Source organism: Gadus morhua, chromosome 18 (assembly GCF_902167405.1).
Source record: "Gadus morhua chromosome 18, gadMor3.0, whole genome shotgun sequence".
NCBI lineage: Eukaryota > Metazoa > Chordata > Actinopteri > Gadiformes > Gadidae > Gadus > Gadus morhua.
The window spans coordinates 9,524,040-9,535,767 of record NC_044065.1 but is presented as its reverse complement, the minus strand read 5'-3'; the positions used below and the strand labels follow the sequence as shown (position 1 = coordinate 9,535,767).

General features: G+C 48.7%; 2 protein-coding genes across 2 annotated transcripts; one reads left to right on the top strand and one right to left on the bottom strand.

The window, feature by feature from the left end:
* Positions 1-5: 5 nt before the first annotated feature.
* LOC115531607 (proton channel OTOP3) lies at positions 6-4,334 on the bottom strand. Its single transcript, XM_030340962.1, has 7 exons — positions 3,732-4,334; positions 3,222-3,358; positions 3,032-3,090; positions 2,262-2,419; positions 1,325-2,019; positions 1,034-1,210; positions 6-936 (listed from the first exon to the last, which is right to left on the bottom strand). Exons 1-7 carry the CDS (start codon positions 4,123-4,125, stop codon positions 766-768), a joined length of 1,791 nt encoding a protein of 596 aa, XP_030196822.1. The 5' UTR covers positions 4,126-4,334; the 3' UTR covers positions 6-765.
* Positions 4,335-5,168: 834 nt separating this feature from the next.
* On the top strand, positions 5,169-10,990 carry ush1gb (Usher syndrome 1Gb (autosomal recessive)). Its single transcript, XM_030339296.1, has 3 exons — positions 5,169-5,505; positions 8,421-8,883; positions 9,340-10,990. Exons 1-3 carry the CDS (start codon positions 5,342-5,344, stop codon positions 10,174-10,176), a joined length of 1,464 nt encoding a protein of 487 aa, XP_030195156.1. The 5' UTR covers positions 5,169-5,341; the 3' UTR covers positions 10,177-10,990.
* The last annotated feature ends 738 nt before the right edge of the window (positions 10,991-11,728 follow it).

Sequence of the window (11,728 nt, the reverse complement as noted above, 5' to 3'; positions counted from 1 at the left end):
GGCTGATTTGTAAACCTTTATTTAGTCATTTATTCATTTTTTTAAATGAATATTCATTTTTTGGATGTCTATTGCCCTTAAAAGAGTTATGAAACATCCTGCTTGTTTCACAGTTCATAATATTGAGCTGATCCCAAATTGGCCAAACCCATAGATCTCCAGTTGGCCAAACTGTTGGGAACCATTTTCTTAATATCTGTACAACGAGGAAGTTCATTGAAATGGACAGCACCTTGATCCATAGACAGAAAATACTACCTACATCAACAGAAATATTGTCATGGAAAGTAGATAAATTGATCTGATATTAAACATTTACATTCATGTACATCCTCAACGACTCATTTCACAAAACAAAACTATTCTATCCAACTCAAAATTGAATTGCTTCATTATTCTTTAAACCATTGGCTCAGCGATCAGGAACCCACGGTCCCTAAAGCCCGTCTACAGTATGCCACAGCCAGGGCTGGGTTAACCATATGGGCAACGGGGCCAGTTTCCAGGGCCCCCAGATAGCAAAAGGGCCGGGGCACAAGGGTTAGGGTTGGATGCAAAAACAGAGAAGCCGGGAGGACCCTTATGTAGGAGGGCTGTTATGCATTTGTGCCTCTGTTAATCATAAGTCTTTCTCTTTATTTAAAAGCACTTGATGACTGTTGAATAATTGAATAGTTAGGCCTACATTATGCCTCAGTATTGAGTTCTACAACAAAGGCTAAGATAATTGTTAACACGGTTACACCTGGCTGCGGCCTCCCGCCGTCAGGCAGCGAGGAACAGCTCCATCAATGCTCCGACCGAGTGCATGCGGTAAAACACTCCGAGGGGCTGGCCCAGGTTCACCAACACAAACCAGGCCGTGAAACCAAAGAACTTCTTCCCCATTCCGTTCTCAAACGAGGGGTTCACTCCGAACGCCGGTATGATCCAAAGCTGGAGAACATGGGACGGAAATTTAGAATTTCATTCAATTGATTGGAATTAAAGAAAAAATCCTGTTTGAGGCAGAAAACACAGCTGGTTTGGTTACCATGATATTGGCAAAGATGAGGAAAGCACAGATCTCTTGTGTGGCCCTCTTTGTCCAGGTGTTAGTTCTATCCTCCGCTTGGCCAGCAGGGGGTGCTGGTGTTGTTGGGGTTCTCGTCAGTAAAGAGTCGTCTGCCTTCCGTTCCTCAGGTGATCCCGCAGTGACCTTCTTTCTCAGCTGAAACGGCAAATGGAGCCAACATATTCACGATTCGTTATACGAAAAATCACGGCAAGCGTCACAGCAGCATAAACGCCCGGAGACAATCAAATAACCCAATGGCCGACATACCTTAAATATACTATTCCGCTCCTTTCGGATCTTGCGCGCCCGGCTCAGACTCGGGTGTCGGTGGAGCCCCTCTATGATGAAGATGTTCTGCAGCATGAGCTCCAACAGGCTGAGGAGGGAGTAGGAGAGGTCCAGGCTCCCCAGGGGGCTCAGGTCGCCCGTCTCCAGGGCCGCCACCAAAGAGAAGTAGGAGAGCGCCAGTTGGCCCAGGGCGGCCCCCACGAGGAGCGCCACGTCCAGGCTCCGGGTGGGGTTGTGGCCCTCCTCCACTGCCCTCCTCTCCAGCTTGTGGACCAGCATGCCCACCAGGCAGCACACGGACATGAGCGGCATGACGGCCAGGTGGTAGCCGTAGAAGAGGAGGAAGGCGGTCAGACGGAGCTGGGCTTGACCCACCCACACCTGGTAGAGGACGAAGACGGCCACCCCGGCCAGCAGCACAAACAGCCCCAGCAGAGGGCCAAACAGAACCCCTCCCTGGTACACGATGCGCATGGTCAGCTTCTGGGCGGTGGGCTGGTGGGGCTGGTGGCCGGGCTCCATGTGGCGGCCCACGTTCTTCCACATGACGTAGAGCATGCAGCCGGCCATCAGGTAGTACTCCATGTTGAAGGGGTACAGCACCTCGTAGCCCTTCCTGAAGACCAGGCAGGCGGCGCTGGCGCTGCACTGGCAATGGGTGGTGTTACCCAGCCCTGGGGTGAAGGCGGGAATAATTAGAACAGAAAAAACGTTGCAGTTGCAAATGGATGCTTGGTTTTGTGTGTCTGTGTGTGTTTGTGATTATGTGTGATTATGTGTGATTATGTGTGTGTCTGTGTGTGTCTGTGTGTGTCTGTGAATGTTGACAAACAAACACAGTGCATGTGTGTGCGTATGTGCGTGGGTCGATTTGTGCTTGCGTGCGTGTTTGCGTTTTGCATTCCCAGATCTGCACCTGCTCCATCGTGGGTCTCTCTGCTCTCTGACAATTTTGCGCCGCCGAAATAAAATTCCTTCTCCTTCTCTAGCTCGATCTCCTGATGGATGGTGTCCTCCGTCACGGCGTTGAGCCACAACAACAGGTCGGCACACAGAATGACCATCAGCCCAGACCTGTTTGGGTAGGGGCCGGAGGGGGGAGGGTAGGGGCCGGAGGGGGGAGGGTAGGGGCCGGAGGGGGGAGGGTAGGGGCGGGAGGGGGGAGGGTAGGGGCCGGAGGGGGGAGGGTAGGGGCGGGAGGGGGGAGGCAGGGATGGAAGAAGTGAGGGATGAAGGGAGGGAAGGGGAGAAGGAGGGAGGGAAGGAGGGAGGAAGGGAGGAGGAAGGAAGGAAGGAAGGAACGAACGAACGAACGAACGAACGAACGAGGGAGGGAAGGAAGGAAGGAAGGAAGGAAGGAAGGAAGGAAGGAATGAACGAACGAACGAGGGAAGGAAGGAAGGAAGGAAGGAAGGAAGGAAGGAAAGAAGGAAAAAAGGAAGGAAAGGAGAGAGGGTCGGAGGAAGGAAGGTAAAAAGGAAAGAATGAAGGAAGTGAGGGATGAAGGGAGGGAGGGGGAAGGAGGAAAGAATAGAGAATGTAAGGTGGGTGAAAAGAAGGAATGTAGGGAGGGGGGAATAAAGAAAAAAGAGCAACGAAGGAAGGAAAAAGCAATATTATTGTATGTCATATGTGAAGACTATTAATGCTGTTAATATAAAAACAAGATCATAGTGATGGCTGTACCTTGTTAGGATTTTGTGTTTGTGAATGCAGTCTTTGGAGTGAGCCCAGAGTAAATACGTCTGAAAAAAAAATCAGAGATCAATTTGGATTGGAGTATCCGTGGAGGCGGTTAACTGCCTCATGATAAGCATTAGGAAATAGGCCAATAAATGGGCAATAGGGAAACAGTGATGGTCACGTGACGAATTACCTGGACCCCGAGGAAGGGAGCCTCAATAAACGGGGACAGCACTTGAGCTGGCGGCTTGCAGTCGCTCATGATAATAAAATATCCCATCCTGAACAGATGGAGGAGGAGACTGAAGGCGGCGAAAAGCATGAGGACAACTGAATGGAGACAGAATCATATTCTTAATCATTACAACATCTGATTGCATTTGTATTATAGTTTATTACAATCCAACCTGGGATTAAATAAGTACATTTTACGTTAAATATCTATAGGCCTACTAATGCTAAAAGTATTAAATAGCTAATTGATAAAGCACATCTCATGTTAATCCAACTGAAATGAAGATGAATAATAAATGATGAAATGTATTAATTATATGACATTAATTTAGCTCAAATGTACCGATATGTTACAATAGCGAAACTATTATTTATCTGACTCATGATGTTAATCTAGCTGAAATGTACCCATATATTGCAACATTAATTGTATAATTATCTCCAGCCAGCTATGGCCCAGGGGGCTCACCAGTGACAGTTAGACCCCCGGCGTGGTGATCTTTGTGCGGGGAGATGCCGGGCTTCTTCCGGGCCCAGAGCAGATACCACATCATCCAGGCCAAGCTGCAGCCCATCAGCACCAGCACATACACCTCGGACTCCTGGTGGCTGATGCCCGTTGGGTTGAAAGCCCGACCGGCCACCAGTGCCGCCCCCAGCAGCACCACGTTCAGACCCACGAATCCAGAGAGCAGGCGTCTGCTGCTGGGCGCCCACACTGGGTCCACCTGGTCCAGTTCCTGGACGTTTTCTTGGGTCCTGTGGTCAGAGTTTAGCTCCTGGTTACTGGGTTCCTCTTCTGCTACTCCCCACCGCTTCTCTGAATCCCAGGGCCTGGACCCGTTCACCTGGTTTGCCGCCATGCTGGTCCTCGTTTTGGAATGTGTTTACTTTCTGCTTAAAATGTAATCGGTTCTATGTCTTTTGCAGCATTTCCTTTGCGGTTTCCTGCGCTATTAGGTGTTTTTTTATCTAATGCGCTCATACGCAAATACACCTACTGCGTGAAACATTAGCTCGACACGCACTTCAGATGAAGCCCTTTTCTCTTTTTTTTTTCGTATAGGGTTGTTTCGGTCAAGGTGTGTCACACCACAGTCACACACTATTCCATTCGAAAGCACCCACACCTTTACAAACAAACCTGAGCTTAAGTAACCCAGTGACGTTCACATGTTTGAACTAGAACTGCGTTATCAAACAACAGTGATTAATGGCTTTATTAGCCTACTACATTTGCAGGACGCAACTTAAAAATGTCTGTCGTCCTTATTTGTGTCCCACACACTAATTAGCAACGCGGATGCTCATGCAATAAGTGTATGTTGGAAAGTAGTAACGGTGGAATAACTTATTTATATGTCCGAAACAGTTGTAGGCTCTGTTGTGGTCCCCTGAGTTCAGTGTTTGAGTACAGTCTGGATCAGATTGGTCCCTTAAGGTCAGGGTATCAGCTCCTTATCTACTTCTGCCCACGCTGCAGATATTCTCCTGTGAGCTGATCTCACGTCAGCTCTTAGGAACACAGATAGACAGGCTCAGATAATGAAAGTGGTCCACTTCGCTACGGTGAGATAGCGACCTTTACTGTCGAAAGAAAATATGACAGGCTATGATTATAACACTATAGTATAAGCTATAGATAATTTCATGTTTATAACAAATCCGCATCTTAATTAATCCAAAGATCTGACTATACTCTGTATATAGGCCTACATAGTGCTTTTTTACTCAATTGAATTATTCGAAGGCCTTTGGATATAAACTTTATTGTGTTTTTAACTTTGTATTCGCTTCCATCCATCCGATCCACAACACTCATCACAGATAAGTGGGCGTTTACATGTCTCAAACCACGCCTCTCCTTGACAACCACACGACTTCTGCGTCCCGTAGCAACCAGCAACCCCCTCCGCCCCCCTCTCTTTCCCTCTCTCCATACTCCAGTCTAACCATGGCCGTGCGGACAGCGTGCGATCTCAACCAATATGTTTAAGAATAGCAACCACTCGATCCACTTCTCATGGCCTTGAAGTGAGACCGAAGACGTCGGGCCCTTAGCCCGTTGCCCGGGGCGCTATGAACGACCGGTACCACCGGGCGGCCCGGGACGGCTACCTGGACGTCCTGAAGGAGGCCACACGGAAGGAGCTGAACGCGCCGGATGAGGACGGAATGACACCCACCTTATGGGCTGCCTACCACGGCAACATCGGCGCTCTGCGGCTCATCGTGGGAAGAGGGTAGGCGTTCACCACCTGCAACTCTATTACTCTTTGTAGGCCGACGAGGTGCTTTGGAAACGCAGCATCGTTGTTGTGTCGGCATGGGAGTAGAGATGGGACAGGTGCTCGAGGCGCGCGGGTGAGGGAGGGTTTGAAAGTTCACTGTGTTGTATCCAAATGAGTACTTTAAGGGATTAAGTGAAAGTCAATGTGAAGGTTATGCAAAATAACGAAAATGATATTTAAACTATACTTGTGACGTCATTATCATAGCTTTTGATCTTTAAAGGCGTTGTTTCTTAACAATCTTGTTGAAGAGATATTAATGAAGGCCTAGGCCTTGCTATACCAACCCCATGCTTATTCCAGTAGAGTGACTTTAGGCACCAATGAGAAAGGTGGAAACTACTGAATTGCAAGTACACATCCGTTTATTTTGATAATTTCAGATTCGTCTTTCTTATTGCCACTTCCGTTCTGACACCTTGTGAAAAATCCTGCAACAACCTCTTAAACCTGCATAAAACACATTGATGTAATGGGTCGTGGTGGAGTCACATCTGGTGTGATGCTGGTCTGGTCCCAGCATCTCTTCTAATCAGCGCTGTGTGTGGGGCTCCGCCGTGGCAGCATGTATAGTGATTACACAGAAAGGTCAGGGACAACGGGATAGCCCTCCTAATAGTCAAATCCAATGCACAAATCAAATGGGTGTGTGTGCACGCACACACACACACACACACACACACACACACACACACACACACACACACACACACACACACACACACACACACACACACACACACGTCACACACACACACACACACACACACACTAAAAGACACACACCGAACACACACACAAACAGACATGCACACATAAACACAAATACTTTATTTCTTTCCTTCTCCCTCTCAAATACGCACACAACACACAGACACAAACATAAACACATGTTCTAGCTCTCTTTCTGTCTCTCTCAAACACACACACATACACACACGTACTATATAGTATGTGTGTGTGTGTTTGTGTTTGAGAGAGAACGACAGAAAGAGAGATATCTCTCTTTCTGTTTTTCTCTCTCAAAGACTCACATATAAATACACACACAAATGTACTTTCTCCCATTCTCTCTCTGTTCCAAACACACAGAAACAGACAAACATTTTCAGAAATGGTTATAGACACTTGTTTTTTTCTTGGTTTCCAGTCTGGGCTTTATAAAAATCATCTTATCTTAGTAACATTTTTTATTTTATTATTACGTATAAATTTGTACACCAAGATTACACAACAAGAGTTTGTGAAGGCTACATCCTATTCAGTTACCACAGCGGGGTCCCAAGACAGGACAATGAGTTAAGCCACCCCCTCCACCGCGCCTTGATGTTATTGTGAGCTAACAGGCATACAGTGATAACATCTACTGGGCATTATTTGGTTTCACTGAAAACACTGCGAGCCCATCACAACACAAATCTCCCTCTAATTAGCAAGTGCTACAACGATAGCTGTGTATCGCAGAGCACCTGTGTTGTATGACTAGGCCCATTACCTGGAGCAAGGTGCAGCTAATTCAGAAGCAGATTCTGATCTGTAAGCCTATATTCAGACCAGATATTCTACTACCATACCCATTGTGCACAAGGTCCCATGTCTTTTGTTAAAGGTTTAAGGAGCAGACAGAGCAAGCTTTCAAAAGGTATAGTATTTACTGCGTCTTTTTTAATAAGCAGATTGCTTCAGCTGAGAGCCCCCCCCCCCCACACACACACACAAACATACACACATACACACTCACACATATGCACACATAAACATCACACACACACATTCATGCAAACACACGCACACACACACACACACTCAAAACAAGCATCAGTCCCAAGTGACAGCTTTATAAGGCGTGGGATGCAATGGGGGGGTCCGTAGTAGGGACAGAGTCTCGGGGGTTGTGCATCCAAGCAGACAGAGAGGGAGTATTGGGCGAGAGGAAAAGGTCATGATGATGCATGGTTTATGTCCATCCTCAAAACAGCCTCAGAAGAACTGGGGGGTTAACGCGGTCAGGATGAATATAAAACCAACCGTGGCTCAGTTTTGCAGCAGTCGGAGAAGGTAAATGTTTGCTTGTTATTCAGACATAGATTTGTGGTCAGTTAGATCACATCTGAGTCTGATGCAGCTTTTGATAGAAAGGGTTGTTATAAATTGTTATTGGTTAATTTGATTCTCAGCTGGTTCTTGGTGGATGTCTTACAGGAATTCATCTTGTGCACATCTTTTACACTGCATGCTAAAGGACAGACTGGCTCTTTCTATACAGATGAAAAAAGAGGCCAGAGAGAGGGAAAAATCGAACCCACAACGATGGGCAGTTCCGACCACAGGTCTATGTTATTGTCCTTGTTGCTTTGTTGCCTGGGTGTGAGTTTACAGACGGGAATGTAAGTGAGGGTAGAAGCGGGCACAAGCGGTGACCTCACCATGTGTGTTCAGATCTCTGGGGCGTCTGCACAAGAAAAGGAGTCGTGTGTGAGTGTGTGAGATGAATAATGCACGGCCACCTCTGTCATGTTTAACCTGCACAGACCTGAGTTTTAATAATTCATAAAATTAAGAACTTACGGCATGGTATAAAAATAAAATATTGCACTGAGCATTCAGTACGTTGTTTTCAGAAGTGCTATAGGTCACCAAAATTGAAGAATACGTTTTGTATTGCCAAGAATGCCAAGATTACTAGAAATAATGTCATTATTTCTTAATAACTTGTCACCTGTCCTCACCTCACGTCTACCACGTATCATACAGGAGTAATCGTCGGCTTAACCCTTTCAATCATTAATTTGCTAAAAAAAACAATTATTGTGAACAATTTTATCAAGCTTCCCCCCACCCCGCCCCCCCCCCCCCCCCTTCCCCAGAGGGGACCCCGACAAGTGCGACATGTGGGGCAACACGCCGCTGCACCTGGCCGCCGCCAACGGCCACCCCAGCTGCCTGTCCTTCCTGGTGGTGTTCGGCGCCAACGTGTGGTGCCTGGACAACGACTACCACACGCCCCTGGACATGGCGGCCGCCAAGAGCCACATGGAGTGCGTGCGCTACCTGGACTCCATCGCCGCCAAGCAGATCGGCCTCAACACCAAGCTGGTGTCCAGGCTGAAGGACCGGGCGTTCCGCGCCGCAGAGCGCCGCATCAAGGACTGCGCCCAGCTGCAGAGGAAGCACCACGAGCGCATGGAGAAGAGGTTCATGAAGGAGGCGTCGGCGGCGGCGGCGGCGGCGGCGACCGTGGACAACTCGGACGCCATCAGCTTCAACAGCTACACCACCGGCAGCAGCACCCGGTGCAACACCGTCACCTCCAATGTGCCGTACTCGCAGGTGACCGTGCACAGCATCGAAGGGCTTACGCCATGCCACCAGGTGTGGGTGGGAGTAGCTGGTGCTAGCCGTTTGAAAATCATTGCTTGAGCGTGTCCACCCAGATATATGAAGGATAGATGAGAAGCGTTTGCTACGGTCCACCGGGTAGGCTGGTAAACTGCTATCCAGCGTAGATCTATGTGGACACGTCCAATTGTGATGTCCCCATGGCACAGGGAAGGAAGGATTTTCAAACGGCTTGTACCAGCTAATCACACCCACACCTGGTGGCATGACGTGAGCCCTTTAAGACACGCAACGCTGTTTACCGGATCCATTCACAGCACAATGTCTAGAACAGTATCTTATGTTTATCCATAATTTGTGACATGGTACACAAGCCTTAGTTTAGTGCTTCAACATTATGAATAGACGTGTGTGCATCTTTTGAGCTGTTCCCCTCCTCCTCATCAGGCCACGCTGCACTCCACCGCCAAGGGCAAGGCCAAGATCCAGAAGAAGCTGGAGAAGAAGAAGCAGGGGGACGGCACGTTCAAGATCTACGAGGACGGCCGCAAGAGCGTGCGATCGCTCGCCGGCCTCCAGATGGGCAGCGACGTCATGTTCCTCAAGCAGGGGACGTACGCCGGCCCCCGGGAGCGCTCGCGGCACAACCTCCGCGAGATGTTCTCCCGCGGCGTCCACGACAACATGATGGACGACTACGCCGACACCGTCTCCCGCGCCATCAGCGACCCGGGGCTCCACGAGGCCGCCTCCTCCGAGGTGAGCGCCGACTCGGGCCGCGACTCGCTCTTCACCCGGCCGGGGCTGGGCACCATGGTGTTCAGGAGGAACTACCTCAGCGGCGGGATGTTCGACGCCGGCCCGCGGGACGAAGGGAGCGTGGCGGACAGCGAGCCGGTCGGGCGGGCGCCGAATGTGCGCCTGCGGGGCCGTCTGCCGCTGCGCTCGCCCAGCCTGGACGAGGTCAGCATCGGCAGCGCCTTGAGCCTGCAGGAGAGGAACCTGCAGGAGCTGCCCTGGGAGGACGAGGACTTGGAGCTGGACGACGAGATGGAGCCCGAGAACAGCCCACTGGAGACGTTCCTGGCCTCCCAGAGCCTCGGCGAGTTGGTCTCGGTGTTCATGAGGGAGAAGATCGACCTGCAGGCCCTGCTGCTGTGCTCGGACCACGACCTGAACAGCATCCACGTCCCCCTGGGACCCAGGAAGAAGCTGCTGGACGCCTGCAGGAGACGCGTGGACACTCTGAGTGAGCCCGAGGCCATCAGAGACACAGAGCTCTGAGCTCTGCATGAACACCTGCCATATGAACACATTAATTGTCACAGGACTCGTAGTTATTTTGTGAAAAAATCATTCTTATAAAGCACACTGTCAGCTGGCTGAAATTCCACCTTTGACCAGTGTAACAATACTATAGACTAGAGATAAGTAGGGCCCTCTAGTGGTTGTTTTTTACCATAGCATTAGTAACATGATTGCTATGCCTTTATTTATCTTTTATCTTTGGTAAAATCGAAATGCCATATTGAAATGGTGATGATGGTTTGTAAAATTGCATCAAATTTGGATTGTTATCTTTGTTGGACATTTTGGAATTGTTTAACTGACGCAAAAAAGTGGTCCAATTCATTTAAAAAATATATTTTTATTTTGTTTATTTATTATTTGTTTTTGAATGTATTTCATTAAGCTAACATTTGTACATTTATAAACACATACGCCGTTGTTTACCACACTTTGTACAGTTTTCATATGTGGATGTGGTCGAATGCAGGTGCATACCAAGTAGCTCGTTATTTAGGACCAATGAAAACAGCTCGAGCGTCTCCTTGGCACCCTAACAATGCGTGGTTGCCACGGGGTCATGGCTCTCGCAGCATGGCCCAGATAACACCCTTATCTTGGGTTTCAAACAGGTGTAGCGTTACAGTGAAAGAGCTCCTTTAACACCTGAAGGAATGCATGTACGCATGACATTTTTACGTTGTCGACGGATAATAGATTATTTGTAATACAAATACAGTCACTCTGTAGCTATATAGCTGTAGACATAGAATAAAGAAATACAATGAAATATTAAAATGATGGTGCCACAGTGTGTGTCTAGGAGTTCTTTGTACCTGTTTTTGTCCTGCTCAGACCTGTCAATCAGGTTTCTGTGCGTTTCTGTGTTAATGTTCATGTGTGGTGTTTATGTGAATTTTTGGTGTGTGTGTGTGTGTGTGTGTGTGGGTGTGTTTGTGTGTGTATGTTATCCTCTCCATTAACGGGGTGGACCATACATTCCAGGCTGCATTTATTGGCCGCATGCCAAGAATACTGGCTGCATGTGTGCATACTAACACATTGCTCATGCTCCTCCTACACCCTGTCTGAACCCCTCTCTGACTCCTCCCCTCTGAATAAAGACCTGACTCCTCCCCACTCTATACAGACCTGACTCCTCCCCTTTGAATAGACCTGACTCCTCCCCTCTCTGCAGACCTGACTCCTCCCCTTTCTGTACAGACCTGACTCCTCCCCTCTCTCTGCAGACCTGACTCCTCCCCTCTCTGTACACCTGACTCCTCCCCTCTCTGTACAGACCTGACTCCTCCCCTCTTTGTGCAGACCTGACTCCTCCCCTCTCTGTACAGACCTGACTCCTCCCCTCTCTGCAGACCTGACTCCTCCCCTTGTAAAAAGCCACCACTAATAATGCAATGAGCAGATGCTGAGGAATCGCGAGCCTCCAATGACAACAACACACACTCACACACACACACAGACACAGGCACCAAGTCCCCTCTTACTCAGGATGTTTTCCAAGGTTACAGAGACGCAAGGGGAGAGG

Excerpts from the sequence above, each read along its gene's own strand:
- LOC115531607 (XM_030340962.1), bottom strand. The coding sequence starts at position 4,125 with ATGGCGGCAAACCAGGTGAACGGGTCCAGGCCCTGGGATTCAGAGAAG. Across the intron at positions 3,359-3,731 it reads CGGGGGTCTAACTGTCACTG|TTGTCCTCATGCTTTTCGCC; the intron begins GTGAGCCCCCTG and ends GTCTCCATTCAG. Across the intron at positions 937-1,033 it reads TCATCTTTGCCAATATCATG|CTTTGGATCATACCGGCGTT; the intron begins GTAACCAAACCA and ends CATGTTCTCCAG.
- ush1gb (XM_030339296.1), top strand. The coding sequence starts at position 5,342 with ATGAACGACCGGTACCACCGGGCGGCCCGGGACGGCTACCTGGACGTC. Across the intron at positions 5,506-8,420 it reads CGGCTCATCGTGGGAAGAGG|AGGGGACCCCGACAAGTGCG; the intron begins GTAGGCGTTCAC and ends CCCCTTCCCCAG. Across the intron at positions 8,884-9,339 it reads CCAATGTGCCGTACTCGCAG|GCCACGCTGCACTCCACCGC; the intron begins GTGACCGTGCAC and ends CCTCCTCATCAG.